This window comes from Tachypleus tridentatus, chromosome 2 (genome assembly GCF_004210375.1).
Source record: "Tachypleus tridentatus isolate NWPU-2018 chromosome 2, ASM421037v1, whole genome shotgun sequence".
NCBI lineage: Eukaryota > Metazoa > Arthropoda > Merostomata > Xiphosura > Limulidae > Tachypleus > Tachypleus tridentatus.
Genome location: NC_134826.1, coordinates 156,209,070 through 156,232,437, shown reverse-complemented (window position 1 = coordinate 156,232,437; position 23,368 = coordinate 156,209,070). Strand labels below are relative to the sequence as shown.

The following is a 23,368-nucleotide window of genomic DNA, read 5'->3' as shown; positions in this document are numbered from 1 at the left end:
AAGTTATACGTTTTGTTAGTTTAGTAAGTGTAGAACTGGTAGGAAAAAAATAAAATGTAGTTGTTATAATTATGTGGACTGGACTGCATTACTCTCTTTTATCAAATAATCCAAAATAGCTCTTTCAATAACAGACACTGTTACAACATTGTGATTTTGTAATCAAAAGATCGTAACTAGAACTGTAAGTAAACAGTAAAGCTCACAGAACACTTGAGTTGCATGATATCGGTGTTTACCTTTATCATTATCAAAACAGTTTCAATATATTCAACATATTATTTATTACAGGATACATTCTTAAAACCAATGATTGAACACGTGGAAAATAAAATAAATATTTAATGTAACAAAACTGAGACTGGTTGGCATGAATTTAAGAGTGTATGTCTGATTGTTTGTTGAATTTCTCAAATAGCTTCTTAAGTGCATCAACCGCCTCTAATACATAGACCTTATCTCTCAACACCTATTTCAGAAAAAGTTTGTTTATATCTGTTCTGATACGTTTAGTAGAAACCATTCATCATTATACCTAATTATTAAGAAACAAGATTTGCTAAATATTTTCAACAGAAATATAATATTGTAATTTTCTAGTAATGGTTAAACATAGTTATTTACATAGATTTTTTTAAGCTTTAGTAGCTCAAATAAACTTATAAAACATATGAAACTAAGTGTCTTTTTCAAGATGGATAGATGTTATATATTAGTCACAGAACAAGTGAATAACCTTTATGCATCCTGAAAAGGACACTTATTTTGATATCATAATTAACGATAAGTGGTTTACATATAAAATATTGGAAATGTAAAAAAATATGTCATACTGGTTAAATATAGAAGCAAAAATTAATCATTACGCTAAATGTGTACAAAACCATTAGACACATAATCGATTGGCTCGTTTAATATTTATAAAAAGGAAATATTAGAAGTAATGGAAAACTTTTCAGCTGAAATGTGGTAGTTCTGCTTTTCACCTGTGGAAACACATGTAATACAGATAAATATATATAAAAACACATGTAATATAGATAAATATATATTGCAGACTTCAGTCATAAATTGAAATAAGTTCAATTTATTATGCACTTCTAGAGATGTAAAGTATTACCATCAGCATTTATGATACAAATAAATTTATAATACCAAACTACAATAAAATAAAATATTTTGCCAAGAACACTTGTATTGCTATACTAAACCAATACAAAAATATGAGTAATAGATTCACGTCTTTACAATATGTAGTTGAATTTAAATATCGATGACATAATCACAAGTCGAGCCACAGTGCAGTAAGCTCATTATTCCATTAGTAATACTGTCCACCTATGGCGACATATGTAATGCAACCTCGAAAATTATAAACGTAAATCGAGAGAAGTTGAAATCTTTATGCAATCCTACTGAACACATCCATCCTAGCAACACGTTCCAGTAACGCATCCAATCTAGCAACACTATCCTTCGTAAGACCATCCGCGTATAGAACCTTAGTAACACAATTCGCCTAGTAACACCAGCTGTCCTTGCAAAATACATCTAATAGAAAATATTTATAAATGAAAATAATGTGCATAAGTAACATAATAATTATAGTATTATTCACCTATTGAAACACCGTTTGCCTTTATTTGTTTAGAACTAATGTTACACAATGGGCTATTTTTCCTTTGCCCACCTGTGAGATTGGGGGGAGGCTTCTGCTTTTGTAAATAGTATTTGACGTCTAACTTATAAAGTAACATTGAAAACACAATATTATGAAAATTAGATAAAATTATAAATTTTAAGACTTTGATTTTACTATATATTTCAAAATATGATCCCATGGTGTTTCGTATAAACAATATCCTTATCAGCCGTGAGTTCAATGGCGTTAATAGTGGACAAGAATATAAGGACTTTGTAATAAAAATAACAATCGTAATTTAAATTCATGTATTTTTGAAGCAGTTCACTTAGAAATAACGAATTTGTTATGAAAACTAAATAGAAACAATTTAATTAACAACTTATTATGCCCTTAAACCTAACAAAGTGTTTTGATTTTACTGCTTGGTATGTTGGCAGTTTTTGAAGAAAACAAGGGCACCATTTGTCTATATATGAGCTACTTTCGTTTGTTTCGATATTCTGCAAAGCTACACAAGCGGTATTTGCAATATTCGGCCTGATTTGGAACTTATAGATTATAGGGAAGGTAACTATTCAACATAATTCTTGTCATTCTTGAGCTACTTTAACATAATAGTGGGAATGGGCTCTTATTCTTATAATGCACCAACAGCCACAAAATGTTGAGTGCGACATTGCTAAACAGGGACACAAGCGAATTACTCTTTGATTCACAGAGCGACACGCTAATCACTGGGTCACCTGTGATCCATCTGTACTACGTAAAATAATTAAAGAATAAATTCAATTGAAGTATCATAGCTAAAACAAGAATCGATTAATATTCAACCAATGTTACACATACACTATCTTGATGCTTCCAAACATTTGTGCTTAACTTCAAACAAACAATCGTTAAATGTTTTTGATCAAATCCTTTTCCTAGGCATGTTGAATTACGACGTAAATAAAATTCTTTAAAATATTAAATTCATATATATTTCTCTATTTTCTCTTTGAGCATACTTTTGTTTCAACAGTGAGGATACTGTAATACGCTGTATGGAAAACGTACATCTATTTAGCATAATTTTTGTTTCAGGTTTTTAACATCAGCTTCACCAGCTGAGGCAACGCCAAACAGTTATTTTGTGTTGAAAACTAATACCATGCAAGCGAACACCTGTTTTTCAGTCACAAATGTTACACCGCTACACGTAATATTGCGATATTTAAATACTGCCGACATGTCTTCATTATGCCTAGCCAGAATACTTCAAGTACAAAGTCCATTCCTTCTACCCACAAAGCCGTGAACAAGGATTGTATTATTATGTATTCCTCAAATGGCTCTGTGATAAGTGTGGCGAAATATTTTGTGTGATATATCTTTAATTTCAAGTGTTGGCTATTCTCTTCAATATACTTGCACAGTAAGCAAGGTGTGCTCGTTTTTATTTCGACTATTCGTGTATAAATTGCATGATATATGATATTTTCGCAGGGGGTAATGTTCTGGTAATATTCTCCGGTATATTTACAGATATATCCATTAATAGATCTGCTCTAAAACAATGACAAAATTCGTTTACAGCGAGATAAGTATCTGAGGAAAACTGAAGAAGGATCTTATTGGCGAAAGTTCCTCGTTTAAATCACGTGACTTATATATAAATAGTATACGCACATAAATATATATATAAGGGGTTTGCTGAGAATATTTACCCTATTCTTCATTTGAGTGATGAACTTAATTGAAGCCGAGACAAACAGACTTTCCGATATGTGTTCAACCGAAATTTAGACAAAGTATTCCAATTCACGGGTAAGTTTCATGGCTTGTTTTTGGTTGTTTTTTTTTTAATTTCGCGCAAAGCTACACAAGGGCTACTTTTGCTAGCTGTCCCTAATTTAGCAGTGTAAGACTAGAGGGTTTGGTTTGTTTTGTTTTGAATTTCAAGAGAAACTACACGAGGGCTATCTGCAGTATCTGTCTCTAATTAAGCAGTGTAAGACTAGAGGAAAGGCAGTTAGTCATCACCACCCACCGACAACTCTTTTGTCAACGAATAGAGGGATAGAAAATCACATTATAACGCCCTATGGCAAGCATGTTTGGTGTGATGGGGATTCGAACCCGTGACCCTCGGATTACGAGTTTAGTGAAGTCTCATGGTTTATAAGTTCTTATCCATTTTGTTTGCTTCCTTTAAAGTTGAATGAAGTATTAATGTTTATATTATTTGTAAACTGATAAACAACTATTTACGTTTAAGTTTATAATTTTTAACAAATGTTTCTTCTTACAAGACAGAATATTACAAAGATTAAAACAACATAGTAATAACTTTGTATTTTCTGTTTGTTTCTTTCTTTACTTTTTGTATCCATTAAAAATAGCGTAAGTATAATTCATTGATTCGGGCATCAACAATATAAAATCATAACAAGTGGGGATCTGGCCCGGCAAGGTGGTCAGAAAGCTCGATCGTAATCTGAGTGTTTCTCGAGGGTTCGAATCCCTGTCACACCAAAATATGCTTGCCCCTTAAGCTGTGGGCGCGTTATAATGTAACTTTCAATCTCACAATTTTATAGAATCTTTGGAGTTGGAAGCCCATTATTAATTTGCCTTTTCTCTATCAATATGTGTGAGTGTTTTCTTATAGCAAAGCCACATCGGGCTATTTGTTAAGTCTAGTAAAGGGAATCGAACCCCTTATTTTAGCATTGTCAATCCAAAGACTTGCCACTGTCCTAGCAGAGACTTTTCTTTTCGCAAATCACGGAAACTTCAATCTAAAACCGTAAAGAATAAATTGCATTAAAATTAAATCACAGAACAATAAATCTGTTGAAAGATTCAAATCGAGAAATACACACTAGTAAGAATATTTTTCCTGTTTTTTTTATGCCTGAATAATTTCACCTTTTCAGTAGTTTAAGATTAGGGTTAAGAAAAAAAAGATTAAGAAAGTGAATATTGATGACAATAAATCTCAACGTGAAATTATATTAAACTTACATTACTGATCACTGAATTTTTTTAAAATAAGGAGTTACGATAAAATGATCCAATTTAAGATTGCAACCGATGAGAATGATAATACATGTTATTCTGAAACGTTAGTTTTTGCACAAAATTTTCACCCCTGTATCTCAGCAGTAAGCTTTAAACTTCAGGATTTATCCCCCATAACAGCACATTGTGTAACTTAGTTTTAAATAAACAAATAGTTTATAATTATGAGTGACTTTCAGCAGTTATTTCTTGCTTTTCTATTAAATTGATAAATGCATTATATAATAATATAAATACAGTATGTTTTACCTGAAGGTATTGCAGGTGCGTGTGCAAGTTCTACACATATCGTAAACGAGTGCATTAAGTGGAAAGTAATTTGTCATGGCATTATTGCTCAATTAAATCAAGGGTAAAAATCATATCAATATTTTTTTATGGCAAAGTCAGTATGATGTGTTGTTTTTGGCGTACATGTTGTCTTATGTATGTGTGTGTATGTTTATATTTAGCAAAGCCACCTCAGGCTATCTGCTGAGTCCACCGAGAGGAATCGAACCCCCCCTGATTTTAGCGTTGTAAATCCGTAGACTTACCGTTGTACTAGCGGGAAACTGTCTTAAGTATATAACACTTCTATATCATGTGCATATAATCTTCAATATATGTCCGTGTTTGTATCTTCCAAACGATATTTCAACAATGGCATTTGTATTATATTGCTTAGCAGTAAAATTATGACCTAATATTGTTATGGGTTTGTTAGTCTATTTACCCAAATGTTAAATGAAAGATCTAGAAAGCAAGACTCAAAAAAAAGAAAGTTTGTTGATTTCTTAATTTAATGTCAGAGCCGATTAAACGTGTTTTTAGTAAGTATTTCTTTTTAATGTTAAATTCAGAAATCATTTAGGTTTAAAACTAAAATTGTTATTTTTTTCTTTCATTAGATTCACATACACATATATATATATGTTTGGTGTATATACAATAGGAAACATACAGCTATATATATATATATATAAACATACAAACATGTTTTTGTTTTTTTTAGGTTCAACTTCATATACATTTAGAATGCTCATCACATGCGCTGACAATATGGGAGATAGCTGAGTGAGTACAGATTTTATACAATTAATTACCAACTCATTACTATGTTTCTAATTCTGTATTTTTAAATTTAAAGTAGACTGATAGTTGTTACAGTTACGACAGAAAGTGTTCGTACCCCTGCGTCCCGAGTATATTATAATATATGATATATTATAAATATTATACTAACACACATTTACATAAATTTTTATTTAATTAAACGGCAAATAAACTGTTTATAAACAAAGAACCAAAAATAGGAGGAGCAGAAAGTGTTCGTACGGCTCAGAACGTGTGAAAAAACTGATATTCCCGTAAACATTTTGTTTAGTTTGGCGAATAAACTACATTATACCATTCCAGAACTAGACACTGGGTTAATCATTATTGGAATTTAGCAGCAAAAATTGTACTTCCGGCAATTTAGCGTCGTCTCCGTCATTATTTATTCGGTCATCATAGCGAACAGGAAACAACTGTCCAGTGATTTAAAAAACTGAATTATTGTAAAATACAAGTCTCGTATGTCTCTTTCCGGTATTGCTACATAACTTAATGTGCCTAAATCTACTATTCAAAGCATAATTGCCAAGTTCAACCTTACAGGATTAATTGCTAACCTCCCTCGTTCCGGACGCCCCACCAAAATTTCTGAGATAACCAAGAGGAACGTTCTCAGAGAAGTTAGTAGGAACCCTCGTTTAACACGAAAAGACATACAGAAACTGGTAAGGAAAACTGGGGTTAATGTAAGCATCTCTACAGTTACGAACATGTTACGCTCTTCTAGGTTCAAAGCTTGTCGTCCTCGTAGAACTCCATTTTAAAAGCCTGTTCAATTAGAAGCACGATTGAGGTATGCAAGAAAGCATGTAGTTAAACCCTTTACCTATAGGAAGAGTATTTTTTGGTCGAGACTAAAATCGAGCTTTTCGTCCATGATGATGTTCGCTATATTTTCTGTAAGAAGAGGGAACGAAAATTTCCAAAGAACACTGTCTCTACAGTTAAACACGGATATGTCTTGATCATGCTATGGGGCTCCTTCAGCTCTTCTGGTGTAGGCAGCCTTCACCGCGTCATGAAAAAAAAAGAGTACGTTGATATATTAGGCATTTATATCAAAAATGATACTCGGAACTTGCGGCTTAGGTGTGGTTGAATCTTCTGGCACGACAACGACCCTAAGCGCACATCGAAATATGTGCTATCCTGGTTACGGAAAATCCATATAAGCGTTCTGGAGTGGACATCGCAGTCACCCGATCTCAACCCAATTGAAAACGTTTGGCATGAGTTGAAGACCAGGGTTCATCAGCGTCATCCGAAAAACTTGCAAGAGTTGGGGGCCTTTTGTAAAGAGGAATGGAAGAAAATACCATTCGATTACTGTCAAACAACCATGGAGGGCTATGAAGAGAGATTGCGCCTAGTAATTTACCTGAAAGACTACACAACTCACCATTAAAATAGATGCACGAACACTTTCTGCCTTTCCTATGTTTGGTTATTTGTTTATAAACAGTTGATTTGCCGTTCAATTTACATAAAATTTTATGTGGTTGTGTGTTAGTAAAATATTTATAATATAATCTACTTTCATTTATCAACGCATGATACTTTTTAAGTTATAAAAAAAAAACTACTCACGACGCAGGGGTACGAACACTTTCTGTCGTAACTGTGTATACACCATGTGTGTGTGGGAAGGGATTCCTCCGAGGATATTTTACTAACGAATAGCTGGTTAATAAGTTATGTGAGAAATACAGTTGCAGTATAGATGCAATGGCAGGGAATCATGTTATCGAAATTTCACTCTGAAAAACTACAAGTACTTCCAGTGACCTAGCGGCGCACAGATTACCGTAAGAATTTGCCTTCCTTCTCTTCAGTAAAATCTTGAATATCTCTCGAGCCAACCAACTATCATTGTCATATATAATAAACGTTATACAGTGTAAATACATGTAGTGGACAGAAAATGGAAACACCTGAGTAAATAAGGGGCAACAAGTATATTCAAGCAGCGACTACCACATAGGTGTGGCTAGTCTTTTAATTAATTAAGCAAATAACATCTTAATATGCAGAGGGTCATATATAAAAACGCTGGAGAGGCCTGGTTGCCTATAATCATAATGATTCTGAAAGAGGGCCGATTGTTGGAGAATGTTTGGAGAGAGCTCTAGTGACCAAGATAACTCAACTTGCTGATCTTTCACAAACAACGGTGTTTAAGGTAATGACACTATGGAACTGTGACAATAAAAAACATATTCAGCAAAATACAACAGGAGGTGAACGCACATACTCCAGGATCATGATATCCATGTATTAAATTGAACTGCAAGTTCATACAAGCGATGAACCGCAGACCAATTAACCACAATTTCAACCTGAGGTGAAAGCAGCCAGTTTCACTAAAAACAGTCAGTCAAGAACTCCACAAAATGGGATATCGTATTCAGGTTACAATGCACCAACCACTCATTACACTTGAAAATTCATGGTTGAGCATTTAGTGGTACAGAGAGCACATACTACAGACTACCAGGCAGTGGATAAGTGTGATATTGTCAGATAACTCGTTTCTCACCATGTTCTTAATAAGTGAATGAGTACAGGTATGACGCCAACCTGAAGAACTTTATAGTCTTGAATGCTTGGTTCCAACAGTGAAGTGTTTTGTCGATTCAGTAATGGTGTAGGGCGCACTTTCCTGTTATGATTTGGGTGCAATCATGCCATTAGAAGGTAAAGTCGATGCCAGTCGTTACTTAATAGTACTGAGTTATAATCATCACCCAATTTTACATTATTTCTGTCCTGCAGAGAGAGATGTCTATCAAAATGACACTATCTTCTTCCATATAGCACGAATAGTCCCCCAATGTTTTGAGAGCATGACGTTGACTTTATTCATATACCATGACAACCTGAATCCAATCAAATATGTATGGTATATTGTGGAACAACACCTGAAACATCTTTTTCCACTTCCTTGAGTTAGAAGCGAGTTGAATGACTTTCTCGTGGACGAGTGTGTGTTTTTCCTATAGCGAAGCAACATCGGGCTATCAGCTGAGTCCAACGAGGAGAATCGAACCCCTGATTTTAGCATTGTGAATCCGAAAACTTACCGCTGTCCCAGTGGAAAACGTTTCGTGGAGGAATGTGACACCAATCGTCACAATCAATACATATCTTATCAACACAAGTAAAACAAAGAGTTTTCTTTATCTTATAATATAATCTGATACACTTTCATATGCTTTCGGACTTACAGCGCTAGAAACCTGGTTTTGATACCCATTGGAGTCATAACATAGATAGCTTTGTGCTTAACTAGAAAACAAATAAACTGTTATAACTATTATTAATATTCACGGGAAATCTGATTTTTCAGCAATGAAGGAACAAAGTTTAAGAAAATTTAGAAATATATTTTCCCACAAATGTTGAATTCCCTAAAGCTCAGACAAGAAAACATAGGGTTTTAATTAAAATAATATTAATCGGGTGCGTGTGTTTTCTTATGGTAAAGACACTTCGGGTTATCTGCTGTATCCCCAGAGGGGAATCGAACCTCTAATTTTTTAGCCTTGGAAATCCTTAGTTTATCCTTATTCCAGTGGAGGACAATATTATTTTGATTAAAGCCTATAACAGTTTAAATTATATAAAATTACATAAAAGGGAAAGTTTTTATTTTATTTTATTTTAAAGAAACGTCATAAGCAGTGTGTCTAAATAAGGGATGAATATTATTTAAAAAAAAACGTAATAAGCAGTGTATCTAAATAAGGGATGAATATTATTTTAAAGAAACGTCATAAGCAGTGTGTCTAAATAAGGGATAAATATTATTTTAAAGAAACGTCATAAGCAGTGTGTCTAAATAAAGGATGAATATTATTTAAAAAAAAAAACGTCATAAGCAGTGTATCTAAATAAGGGATGAATATTATTTAAAAAAAAAAACGTCATAAGCAGTGTATCTAAATAAGGGATGAATATTATTAAAAAAAAAACGTCATAAGCAGTGTATCTAAATAAGGGATGAATATTATTTAAAAAAAAAACGTCATAAGCAGTGTATCTAAATAAGGGATGAATATTATTTTAATGAAACGTCATAAGCAGTGTATCTAAATAAGGGATGAATATTATTTTTAAAAAAAACGTCATAAGCAGTGTGTCTAAATAAGGGATGAATATTATTTTAAAGAAACGTCATAAGCAGTGTATCTAAATAAGGGATGAATATTACTCTGGAATTTTTATATGTCCCTTTCGCCTACATGTCGCATTAAGTACTTTTCAGTTTGAAAAATTCAATACATGTTGTGAAAGATAAACGATAGAATATTTATGAAACTACCGGTATTCAAGCTTTGCGTGAACAAAAGTACATAGATGAGAATTTTATTATTTCTCTTATTGTTGTGAGACGTTGTTGACAAATGAATCATACTAACTAATTCATAATTTTGTAGTAAAAATATAAAACCTTTCCACAGAAACTTATTTGTACCAGTAAATATTCCAGGAACAGTAGCCATAAGCTGCCTTTCAAAACGCTGGACGAATTCAAGGAAAAATGTGTAACAAAGGAACCAAGTACTCTGGCTAACTACTTAAAACCAATGGCCTGGTACTTGCCAATAATCAAGTGAGTAAATAGGTTTTCATCAATAGTTTATCACGTAAGGTAAAATAACTTACTGAAGAGCATTAGGGGTGTGAAAATGAACGACCCAAGTGATACACACAGCTCTTGTCTTGTCTTAAACGATTTATTTTAAATGCTTAAAGTTTAGTAATCATGTGTAGTAACCTCTATAACGATATATTATGCACATACATACTAATAATACTCTAAAGAGATCGCTCACATTTAATGTATAACAATTCCAAAATTGATTAAACAGCGACTGTTAGATCTACTACTTACCTGGGCTAGCTCAAAACGGCTCGGACTATTGTTACAAGATTTCTCCAGCGTACTTGACTGGTCTGTAAGTATTCGCTTTTGATATTCCGATAAAAATACACACAAACACACATATGTAAATATATATATACGTACAGGTGTAATAGACATTGCGCAAAATTCAAAAGCAAACAAACAAACTATTCTTTTACTGCTAAATTAGGGATAATTAGAGCAGATATCCCTCGTGTCACTTTGTACGAATTATAAAAAAAAAACCTCTTACATGTATCTCTCTTTCTCATTACATTTCAATCTGCAAATTGACATTATGATTGATATTTTATACTTTGTCTTATGATAACTTATCATGAAAGAAAACTATATTTACATATGCGTGTAATAATATAATTTTTCTTCTTAAACTTCTAACGCCTTTCCAATCTACATATTGCCCCATCGATATGAACTACTGGTAAAATAAATCAGTTCAAAAGTAGTTTCGGCGAGCGCAGACAGTTCCCGAGTAGATTTGGACAGTTATTTGAACAAATTAACCAATTCTGTTTGATTCTATATTTGGAAAAGAAACGTGAAACATATCTTAATTCTACACTTTTATTTTGCTGCCAGTGAATTCATGGATATACAAAATGACAGAAAAGAAATGACTTATCTGGAGTGGATCAGAAATAATAGTGACTTATGCTATGTTTAGTGACCATTTCGTTTATTGTCAATTTCACTTTTGGATCAGTTTTAATCCAGTTTTTATTTAGCTATTACAATTTTTTTTTGTAGAGGGGTGAAGGAATTATTGTTAAAATAATATTAGGCGACATTCCTTTTGTTTTACTGGAAATATATTATTATTAAAGTAAGTTGTTTAACTAGTGAAAGTATTTCTGTTTTATTCTGGAGTCAGTGTCTTTGGTAATTTTATTATCAGTTGCGTAACCTTTTGAAAACTTTATTTCCATAAGATTCATTTCGTTATTTTGATTAGATTTGATCGTATAGCTTATAATTAAAATAACTATTAATCCTCTGCATCAATCTATACAACAAGTTTTTACTTTTCACTTTAACTTTTTTGTGTGGCTTCATTTAATATCGTGAGCTTTCTACAGTGTTCTTCTCTATTGTCTCTGTCTTGATGGATGACATTTTATACTGGAAATACTCTAAAACATATCACAGATAACATTTTTTTTCTTTTCTTGTTTTCATATTATTCTTCATATTTTGTAAGTCTAAAAGACTTTGGGGTAATGTTGTTATCTGTGCAAATTTCAAAGATTGTAAGCCTATTGTCACATTCTTCTGAAGATTCGTAAACTAAACGTGCTTACGCACCACTGAGGCCAGAGTACAGTTTTTGACACTATGTTGACTAAAACCAGGTTCAAAAAGTACCTAATTATGAGTAACACACTGATTCTTAGAAAGAATTATGAACAAATTTCCTAGTAATAAGGTTGAATGTCGGTGATTACATGATATGAGAAGGTCGTGAACTTCATCAGTAAATATAAAGAATAGGACATGAAACACTGTGTGGTACTTGTTGTTGTTAAGTGCAGACCTACACGATGGGTTGTTTATAATGTGCCCACCACAAGTATCTAAACCCGGCTTTTAGCTTTATAATATTTTAGATTAGCCACTCAGTTACTTGGAGTCTGTCCGATAACAAGTTAATGAAAGAATATCTTTTGTTGTTAATATGACGTTTCTTTTGTGTATGTTAAATTCGATAACAGTTTTCGAAATTCTCTGCACCTCAACATAATATACACAAAAATTACATTAAATTTTTAATAGAAAACTAATTCAGTTTCGTTGATTATTCATTAAGTTTTACGACTATATTATAAAAACGAATTTACTGAAATGTTTTCTCAATAACGCTATGTGACAAAATTTTTACTTTTTTTTTGTGACCTGGGTGATGAAATTTACAAATTTACCCATTTTCCAGAACATTCCAGGTAGATTTAGTATTGACACCTCAATGATTTGATCAGAGATCTTGGTCTAACAAAGTCGAATGCCGAGCATTTGATTTGATATCTAAGCTCAAGGAATGAGATTTGTTAGATAAAAGTGTGGAAGTCGCAAGTCAGAGGAAGCGTCACCGACATTTTTCAAGCTTCTTCACTCGTCAAGATGTGCTCTGCTTCTGCCACAATGTATCCAGTTTGTGCGAGGCAATTGGAATTGTATGTAACCCAAACGAGCTGTGCCTCTTAATTGATAGCTTATCCAGAAGCTGCAAAGCTGTGCTGCTCCATAATGGGAATAAGTATCCGTCTCTTCCCCTGGCTCATTCGGTGCACCTCAAAGAGGAATGAAACAGCGCCAAAATCTTGCTAGAAACCTGGACGTATGTTGAGTATGGCTGGGAGGTTATCGGAGACTTCAAAATGGTAGCATTTCTGATGGGTTTCCAAGGAGGCTTTACCAAGTTTCCTTGTTATCTTTGCCTTTGGAACAGCAGGGACACCGCAGCGCACTACAACAAGAAGCACGGACCACAACGAACCGAGTTCTCTGTAGGGAGGCACAATGTCAAGTGTGAGCCACTGGTGGACTTCCAGAAGATGTTGTTCCCACAATTGCACATAAAATTGTGTCTTATGAAACAATTTGTCACAGCTTTTGATAAGGAGTCTGCAACCTTCAAGTACCTTCGAGATTCTGGGTGCACAGAATTCCCAAGAAGTTCAATAGGAAGGAAAAAAGGCTTGGGGCACTTTGTCGCAGTGGTTCGGGGCTTCTCGGGCAATCATAAGACCGAAAATTATGTGAAACTGGTTGAGGCTCTGGTGAAGATCAAGGGCAAAATGGGCTGCAGGATGACACTGAAACTTTATATCCTTGACACTCATCTTGATAAATTCATGGAGAACATGAGAGCAAACTCAGAGGAGCTAGGCGAGCGCTTCCACCATGATATACTGGTCTTTGAACGCCGCTACCAAGGGGCGTATAACGAAAACATGATGGGAGACTATATTTGGGGACTGATACGTGAAAGTGATTTACATGACAGTCGCAAATCTCGAAAACTACTCACTTCTAAACATTTTTGTATAACTTTAGTATAAATACATGTAAATCTTGATTCATATGTTGTTTTATTCAGACGTTATGTGAATGAAAATGTGCAAATTTGCCCGTTTTTACATAAAAAATAGGTTAATTTCTAAATTTCATTATCCAGGTCACAAAAGCAAAGCTTGAAGGGAATAATGGCCATTTCCTGTACTTTTACAACATAAGCAATTAAGAAATAGCACATACTATCCAGGAACAAAATTTATATTACATAGAGTAGTCATAAAAAGGTGCTTCTTTTATGTATAGAATGTAATTATTTTTCAATATTATAATTTATGAAACATGGAACATAATAAAACAACTTTGTGTAATCCTTCAGAGGAAACTGCACAGCTATTGAACGTATAGCTTACGAGATGGCTGAACAACAGGCCAGCGAAGGCGTGGTATACAGTGAGGTCCATTATCGACCTGCAAACTTGGCCAACATGAATACCAGCGATGATCTCTTCGGTACTGAAAGAGTAACCTACAGAAAGGTTCTCGAACTAGTAACGAAAGGGTTTCAGCGAGCAGAAGAAGATTATGGCATAAAAACACGTTCTCTCCTTAACTGTGGTAGAGAAAATGCTGGTAATGAAAAATTGTTACTGTTTAATATACGTTAGGCTAAGCTTCTAGTAATAATATAGTTGTAGTTACTGTTGAGGTGTTTAATTTTGAAATCTCTATTAAGCAGCTTTTCTTCTTTTTTGATGCATATAGAAGTGGTTGCATCAGAGACTACAGCCATTTATCGAAAGACCTAGTCGCTCCTCAAAATGTATTTGAGAAAGATGATTGTTATGTGATAACTTAAGTGTTTTTAAATGGTTACCGTGTTTGTTGTCTTGCTTGATCTGTATTTTACGAGTGAAAACCTAGGAAAATGAAGAGGGTGTTAAATGGACTTTGTTCAAGCTAGGTTAAGTAAATTATATACCTAAATTAACTTTGAAATAAAAATGTGTGGCTTGAGTCGTGTTTCATGAGAGACTAGGTAAATACCTTAGTTTCCAAACTCTGCATGTGATCTACAGATTACTGGTAAACTGTATTCTGTTTAATTTCACATGACTCCAAAGGTAAGGTTATTTCCATATAGCTATGATAGACTAGCAAAATAAAAGGGCCTACCGTCATCCCTTTTCTGGCTAAATAGAGATTTACTGATAGTAGTCACCATTCAAATAACATATTTTGTTTTAGGCATTTGTGATGTATTTACCACGAACAATTTATAATTTAATGACTACGACAAGGAGGGAAGGAAAAGCCATGAATTTCAATTTAAAACTTCTTTAAAAAGATAATTAATTAAGTAACCATAATATAATGAAACAAAATGCATATATGATAAATAAAATATTAATATAAACGATAATGACAAGTTAAAATATTTAAAATAAGTATAGACAAAATATTATCATAAATAAGGTAAAAATGTAAAATATACAAAATAAATAAACTTTAAACTCCTGAAATACTTACGATGAATCATTTCTAAAAATATAAAGCTTTCATACCTGTAATGCTTTAAATAATATTATCTAAATACAGTTACAAGGAGAAACATGATTTTTATATTTCTTTAATTTATTTTATTTAATTATTAGTAACTTTCAAATTCATATCTTTTATCATAATTACCGTTATGTTCATATTTACATGTCAACGTTTTTAACCTAACATTTAAATTTGGCATTAACACTGCTTTGTGTTTATATAGGGAATTTGGTATGAAACCTGATACATTTATTTTGTATTAATTATCTGAAGACTATATAAATTACTTACCTTTACATCTTCCTATCAAGAAGCACATTTCAATGGAAGTTTGTATGAACTCTCTATAAAATATTAATATATGTATTTATATTATAATAGAGGTGCTATTTTACTACTTTTCCCGGCATGGCCAGGTGGTTAGAACACTCGATTCGTAATCTAAGGGTCGCGAGTTCGAATGTTTATACACCAAACATGCTCGTCCTTTCAGCCGTGGGGGCGTTATAATGTGACGATCAATCCAACTATTCGTTGGTAAAAGAGTAGCCCAAGAATTGGCGGTGGGTGGTGATGACTAGCTGCCTTCCCTCTAGTCTTACACTGCAAAATTAGGAACGGCTAGCACAGATAGCCCTCGAGTAGCTTTGTTTGAAATTCAAAAAACAAACAAAGTACCTGAAAATTCTAGATTAAACATAAACTTGTGTTATTACATTTCTCTAGGGATACCTTTTCATATAGCAAACTGCTTATTCTTTGTTACAAAAATGGCTCAGAAACTAGTTTTTAAGTTTAAAGGAGTTGTTTCATTGTCTGCAGTTGCATTGTCACTTTCATAGCTGTCTTTTATAACAGCTGTTTTTTACTATTTCGAAACATAAAATGAATACGTGATACGTTACGTAAATCACGTACATCTTAAATATATCTCAGTAGTAACATTTTTCACTGAAATAAGATCAAATAGGATTCTAAATAGCCACGGCTGTAATTAGATTTCAAATATATCGAGAGATTAAGCTATTTAACTTGAAAAAAATTGGCAGCCATTCTACAAATCACTATGTCGTTGCTAATAATCTTTTTCAGATTTTGTATTTTTATTTCTTGTAAACACCATTTAACACTCAGTTCTTGAGTAATAATAACTGTTTACGGATTTAGTGTAGTTTCAGATAAATATATTATATGAATTTATTGTTGTATAATAAGTCTGCAGATTCATCTATTTTATTCCTTAGATTCTCCCGATATTGTTAGTTCTCAAATATTAGATTACTGTTTGCTTAGAATTCTTTCAAATATATTAATGTCAAAACCTCCATTTTTTTATTCAATTTTTACTATTCAGTTTCTATCCCAACACCGCTTATCGCCATTACTTCTGATGAGTTATAATTTATGGTAAATGTACCTTTACTGTAATTTTATTAAACAAGATCTCAGGCCATGATTTTAATAATTTTGTATAGTCCAGAGAATCTTTTTGGTTTGAGCAAGAACCACCAGTTAAATTTTTTTCACAAATACCGGATTTGCATCAAGTGTGTGTGTGTTTTTCTTATAGCAAAGCCACATCGGGCTATCTGCTGAACCCATCGTAGAGAATCGAACACCTGATTTTAGCGTTGTAAATCCGTAGACACACCGTATATAGTTCATAATATAAACTGCTCAAAATATTAATTGAACACGTACGTTTTATTATGTAATTTATCTCAGTGTTCCAAATGTGATAATAATTTTAATTTTTTTAGGTAATTTACTTCATTTCAGTTCCATCTGGGTCATTTTTTAATGCGTGATGAACGGTAAAATATGGAGAAATAATTTTTTTTAAATGACCAATATTACCAAAACTGATATCTCATATAAAAATACTTTAAATAGTTTCCTTGCGTTTACTCAAGAAATGTTTTAAACATTCAATATCAAATGTGACCTCCACGGACTGTGACACACTTCTGACACCGATTTGGCACACTTTGAATCAGTCTATCAATGTTATCTTTTGGTATGGTAGCCCACTCGTCTACCAGGGTTTGTCGGAGTTCCTGTACATTCTGAGGGAGGGCGTTGGTGATCACTAACACGTCTCGACAACATACACCAACAATGTTCAATTGGATTTAAATCTGGAGATTTGGCGGGCCACTCAAAAGTCTCTATACCTTCCTCGTCAAGGAAGTCCATACAGTCTGGCGACGTGGGCTCGCGCGTTAACCACCATAAGAATGAACCCGTCGCCGGCAGCACCAACAAAAAGTCTTACAATGGGTTCCAGAATTTCGTCTCTATACTGTCGTGCGTTAAGAGCATCCCCGTAGAGTATGAGTAATTTCGTGTGGCCACCCAAGCATACGCCTGCCTGGCTGCACGGGTCGCGCTGTCAGAATAACGCCTCTTGCAGGCCGTGTGACCCTAAGGCGCCCTTCGTGCAGACGATTGCGAACTGTTTGGGTCGACATACTGGTTCCAGTGGAAAGATGACGGTCATTTCATAGTGGTCGAGCCGTAGCTAACCTGACGGCCTTGACCTGGTCTCCTGCCATAAGAGTTCGTCTCCTGGTAGCATTGCCAAAGTCACTTGATGACGCTTGGTGATACACCGACGTGCTGTGCCACCCTCCTTTGGGTCTGGCCATCCTCCAGCATCTGGACCGCCCTCACCATCTCATTTTCTGTCAGATGGCGCCTGACTGCTTGGGTGCAGAAGACGAAGGTACACACTGACAAAACGAGCCGCGAAAGATTCATGTTGGTGTTTGTTTCGAAAATTAATGAAGAATGCATAGTTTCACGCAACAACCTTGTTTAGGGTACCTTGAAGTAGTATTTTCCTTAAATGGGGTGGGTTTTGTTTGAGTTGCTTCAAACTTCACTCGCAAACTTTAATACACTTGAAGACGAATTGATATGTTTTCACGCATAAATTTAGTTATGACAAAATTATACTGAAATATGTATTTGTTCCTTTAATTTTTTTTAGCAGTATGTATTGGAAATATCATTAACAATTATATTAGGTATTCTTTCACGCTGATTTTAAATAAACTCATTTTTATTTCATTTTAATATATTTTTATCTTTTTTATTCTCCTAAATTTTGGGCTAGAACTCTTATTTTATGAATTTAATTTTCTTGTTTTTTTTTAACTTCTTTTCACGTCTTTCCTGGCCCGGCATGGCCAAACGTGTTAAGGCGTGCGACTCGTATGTCCTGAGGGTTTGCCGGTCCCTTCGCGCCAAACATGCTAGCCCTTTCAGCCGTGGGGCGTTATAATGTAATGGTCAATCCCACTATTCGTTGGTAAAAGAGTAGCACAAGAGTTGGCAGTGGGTGGTGATGACTAGTTGCCTTCCCTCTAGTCTTACACTACTAAATTAGGGACGGCTAGCACAGATAGCACATGTTTGCCGGGCTCTTCCTTGATTTGAGCTTTTTGTCTTCATTATGACCTTTTTCTTTAGATTGACACTTATATTTTCACTACTTTCGTATCTATTTATCACTTCTCAATATTTAAATTCTTATTTTGATTTATCTTAAGTATAGGAAAGTGTAGCATAAAGACAAGATTCAGTACAAGTTCACAAAACCACCAAACCTAAAGTTATTTATGTCTGCTACATTGGACTATCTGCAACATCTATAACAGGGAGTTGAATTTGGACTTTACAGTTGTAAGTCCTTAAAGTTACAGCTCTCCAACTGGGGATTTAATTATATCAAACTACATGTTTAACCAAAATCACCGTTATAAATCTCTCTGAGGCATGACGTTGTTGTCGAAATCTCAGACTTTATCTGAATAATTGTATTTGATCTTGGCACTTATAATGCACTAATAATCCTGAATACAGAGCAGTTATTTATTTTGATTTTGGCATCAGAACAAAACCACGAGTCCACCGGATTAACAGTCCGAGTACATTAAACATTTGTACCAACACACTCTTGTTTGAGGCCTTGCATGACCAAGCGCGTTAAGGCGTGCGACTCGTAATCTGAGGGTCGTGGGTTCGAATCCCGTCACACCAAACATGCTCATCCTTTCAGACGTGGGGTGTTATAACGTTACAGTCAATCCCACTATTCGTTGGTAAAAAAGTAGCCCAAGAGTTGGTGGTGGGTGGTGATGACTAGCTGCCTTCCCTCTAGTCTTACACTTCTAAATTATGGACGGCTAGCACAGATAGCCCTCGAGCAGCTTTGTGCAATTTCAAAACAAACACTCTTGTTTGTTTGTTGTTGTTCTGTAATTAAAAGCTTCACAGTAAGTTATTTAATGACCACGAAGCATCAAACCTATAAATGTAGCATTGTAAGTCCCTAAACCTACAGCTGACCCACTGGGAATCAGCTCGTTTATTATTAAAGTACGTTAGTTTAAAACTATGAGCTACAAGAGTTAATCATTAAGATATTAAGCAAATTATTTCTAAACATGTTTAAATTCCACAGCGGCTCAGCAGTAGAACATGAGGTTTAAATCACTAAAAGCCAGGTTTTATTGCTTGTGGTGACGGCAGATCATATTTCTCTTTGAGTAAATTAACAATGAACAACAAAAAAGAAAAAAAAAATTATTTAATATAAAATATTTTTTTATGGTATTCTAGACAGTTTAAGGAGTTCTTGCCCAGAGATTGATGTGAACGTTTATTGTATTAAGAAATGAACGGAGAATTAGACGGCGTAGAATGGTTATTTCATCCTTTTTATCAAAATGAACTGAATAAAAATGTTGAGATTTTATCTTTTCTAAAAGTATGTACAGGACAACTTTACAAGAATATTATGTGTTTTAATTAGTTCAAATGTTAATTGATAACTGAAATTTAATATTAATACGTGATTTCACGAAAACATATTGGGTGAGATTTGAATAATAGTAGATTTTCAGAAGTATTACGAATACCCAAATAAATCTGTTGCATCTCTATAGCTAAGAACGTCTACTTATCTCTTTCTTATTGTTGTTATGTTTAAGTTCTGTGGTCTTACTTAATGTACAAGAAAGTAATGGTTTTTATTTATACTATTTTTCTTGACAAACAACTTCCTTGACCCATTTTTTTTTTTAAGATGAAGCTCGCGAGGTTTTGTCACTGTGTGAAGAATTCAAAGACAAGTCCGTTGTTGGGATTGGCCTAAGTAAATCTTGGATTGGGCCAAATCCGGATTTGGAAGGAGAAGAGGGATTGAAGAAGGAAGTGATAGAAGTATTTCAAGTACGTACCGTGACACTTGATAATACTGTTGTTACTGTAATATCTCCTTGTCAAAGAGAATCATTGAGTGAAAAGTTTGGTTAACTAAAACTTAATAAAGATGATAAGGGAGGTAAGTGTTTCTTTTCCAACCACGTTGAGGATAGTGCCTCGATAAAAGAAAGAAAACATATTATTAAATATTTATAGAAATATTATTAAGTGGGAAGTCTTTTACTTCCCTGGTTGTAAAGAGTGTTAAATTATTGGTTCTTTAATGAAATCTATCAGTACAAGTAAGTTCTAAAACACGTTGATAAAATTTTAGCAGCTACTTAAAAGTGAAACGTGATGATCATCTGAAGGACTTCTTTTTCCTTTGTTTTATAATACTATAAGATATTGCATGTAAATGTTCGTAATGTATTTATAAGATTGTTATAATGATGAATAAAATATATTCCTAGTGCTGGAAAGGAATGAATTAGATTAAAACATCATTTTTACAAGATCCTATAAGGATGTTGTAATTAGAAATAATGAAGATAGTAATAAAATAAGACAATTCAACTAGACTCTACGATTAAAAACGTATAAGGCGTTTGTTTTTTTAATGTAATTTAGTTCATTTAACAGCGACCACAGGTGGATGGTTAGTCAATTAAATAAATAACTTTTTCTATAACAAACAAAAACTGCTAACTCACTTAATTTTAATAACAACGGTGTTGGATGCGACGCGATTTGTAACCAAGCTCTAAACCTTGATACTACTCTTGATAGATCTGTCAAAAACATAAGTTTGAGAAAATATTTAATTATTTACACTTGAAAAACGCAGATGCAAAAAAAATACTAGTACCCATTAAAGTGAATATTTATTGTATCGTAAAATCTAATATTTTGTACACGGTTACACCATGTATCAATATATGTTAAAATAAACATATATGTTTTAATTCTTAGAATCATTTACCATGACTAGAAAAAATGAAACTGCTAAAAGGGAAGAATTTCTCTGTAATGTTGAATCTCATAGCATTTTGTGTGTTTGTTTTTCATCTACATCTAAGGAATCCATCTAAAGTTCACCAATAGTTACAGCAGTCAATAACATAACTGTTAACATAACATATAAAGTTTAATTTCAAGGAATTGAAAGTAAAAGCTTTACATAAAACGATGGAATAAAATGTGCCCTTCTTTTTATTACTATCATCCAACAGAGGGCAGCACAACTAGGAATACACAGAACAGCACATACAGGAGAAGCTGGACCTCCAAGTAGTGTCGACAGACACGTGAAATTCCTTCAGATAGAAAGAATCGGTCATGGGTACAGGGCTTTAGGTGATAAAGCGCTCTATCAAGACTTACTGAAGAAGGGTATCCATTTTGAAACGTGCCCTCATAGTAGCTACCTTACTGGTGCTGTTCCTGCAAACTGTACTAAACATCCAATTGTCAAGTAAGGGGCATTTCTTTGCAATAACACTTCAGTTTCGTTATGTAGTATTTGGAGTACTGTTGTTTCTTATTATCCAATTGACGATATTTCGTTGCTATAGTAAACACGTAAACAACTATCAAGCACAGGTCTACTGAAGTTTTCACACTTTTAAACAGCTGAAAGTATGATGTGAATATAAATACTTTTATTCAAGTATCATACTTGAAGCGGAAAACTGGCGCTAACTATAACCGATCAATATTTTCTAATAGTCTTTTCTATTGCTCTAGGACTCAGCATGGTTTCGTTATTTGGATGCTCAATTCACAACGTGCGAGTCTTGAATGAAAGCCCAGCATCAAACATGCACGCTCATTTGACTACTGGGGCATTGTAATGTTACAATCAATCCCACATATCTTTTGTTTGTATTCCAAAAGTTAGAAATTGGTGGTGTTAATCGGTTGATTTTCCTCTGATCGGCTGCAACATATAATCTTAAGATATTAATATATTTGGCTGAGACAAATCAAATATGCATATTGTTTTGTCAAAACCTTTGAAAAGATTTACTTTTGATGAATTACATCAATCGTTACAGGCTTGCCGAAGACAACGCAAACTTCTCAGTTAACACAGACTGATCCTTTACTGACTGGGACGACTCTAGATGATGAATATCGTTTGCTCAACAAAAGGACTGAAGGACTTCGATATTGTTCGAGCGGTAATACAGATGCATTACGAACAATTTAAAATGGTTAGATTCATTACTGCACAACAAGTTTTGCTTCTTGAACACTGTTGGGTGTTCCTTATAGATTTTGGCTACTGATCACGAAAATCACATCCAAATTTGCCCATCACGTACCGTTTCATCGAAATATTCAGTTTTGTCACGTTTTTCTTATATTTGTGTCCAAAATTTTCGTTTCTAAGAAGAGACCTATGAACAATTGTTTTGTGCAGTCTGAGCGTGATTCAACAGACCAGCGTTGAAAGTAAACTGTTCAGTGGTTTGTCCGAGCATGCCTGAGTATGTAAAACCAAGCATGACACTGTGCAGCAGGCTATCAAAAAGAACTTGCATATACAGATGCTGCTTATTGGTTAATATAGACCTTATAGTGTGTACATTGTTTATGAGCATAAGCAGTTGCCTCAGTAGCACTTTAACAATGTAAGTATAGATCTGTAGACTTGTTTTACAGGACAAAAAAGCAAAGGAGCACGAGTTCGAGACTGCAGGAATTGGTGTTTACACTGTTACACAAGGACGAAAAAATTTCTGTTTCAAGCTACAAGATATGCTGTAAATTTCTTTGCATTCAAGATTGACAGTCTCTGTTTCTGTGTTTGACATCAGAAGGACCTTATCTCTCAACACCTATTGCAGAAAAAGTTTGTTTATATC

At 33.9% G+C, this 23,368-nt stretch overlaps 1 protein-coding gene across 1 annotated transcript in view; it reads left to right on the top strand.

Annotated features, from left to right (window-relative positions):
• Positions 1–22,598, top strand: part of LOC143245667 (uncharacterized) — a 48,039-nt gene extending 25,441 nt beyond the window's left edge. The window contains exons 9-13 of the mRNA XM_076492016.1: positions 10,267–10,418; positions 14,122–14,375; positions 20,380–20,525; positions 21,731–21,972; positions 22,556–22,598. Coding sequence (XP_076348131.1) covers positions 10,267–10,418; positions 14,122–14,375; positions 20,380–20,525; positions 21,731–21,972; positions 22,556–22,598 — 837 coding nt within the window. The remainder of the gene's footprint in view (positions 1–10,266; positions 10,419–14,121; positions 14,376–20,379; positions 20,526–21,730; positions 21,973–22,555) is intronic.
• Positions 22,599–23,368: the final 770 nt, after the last annotated feature.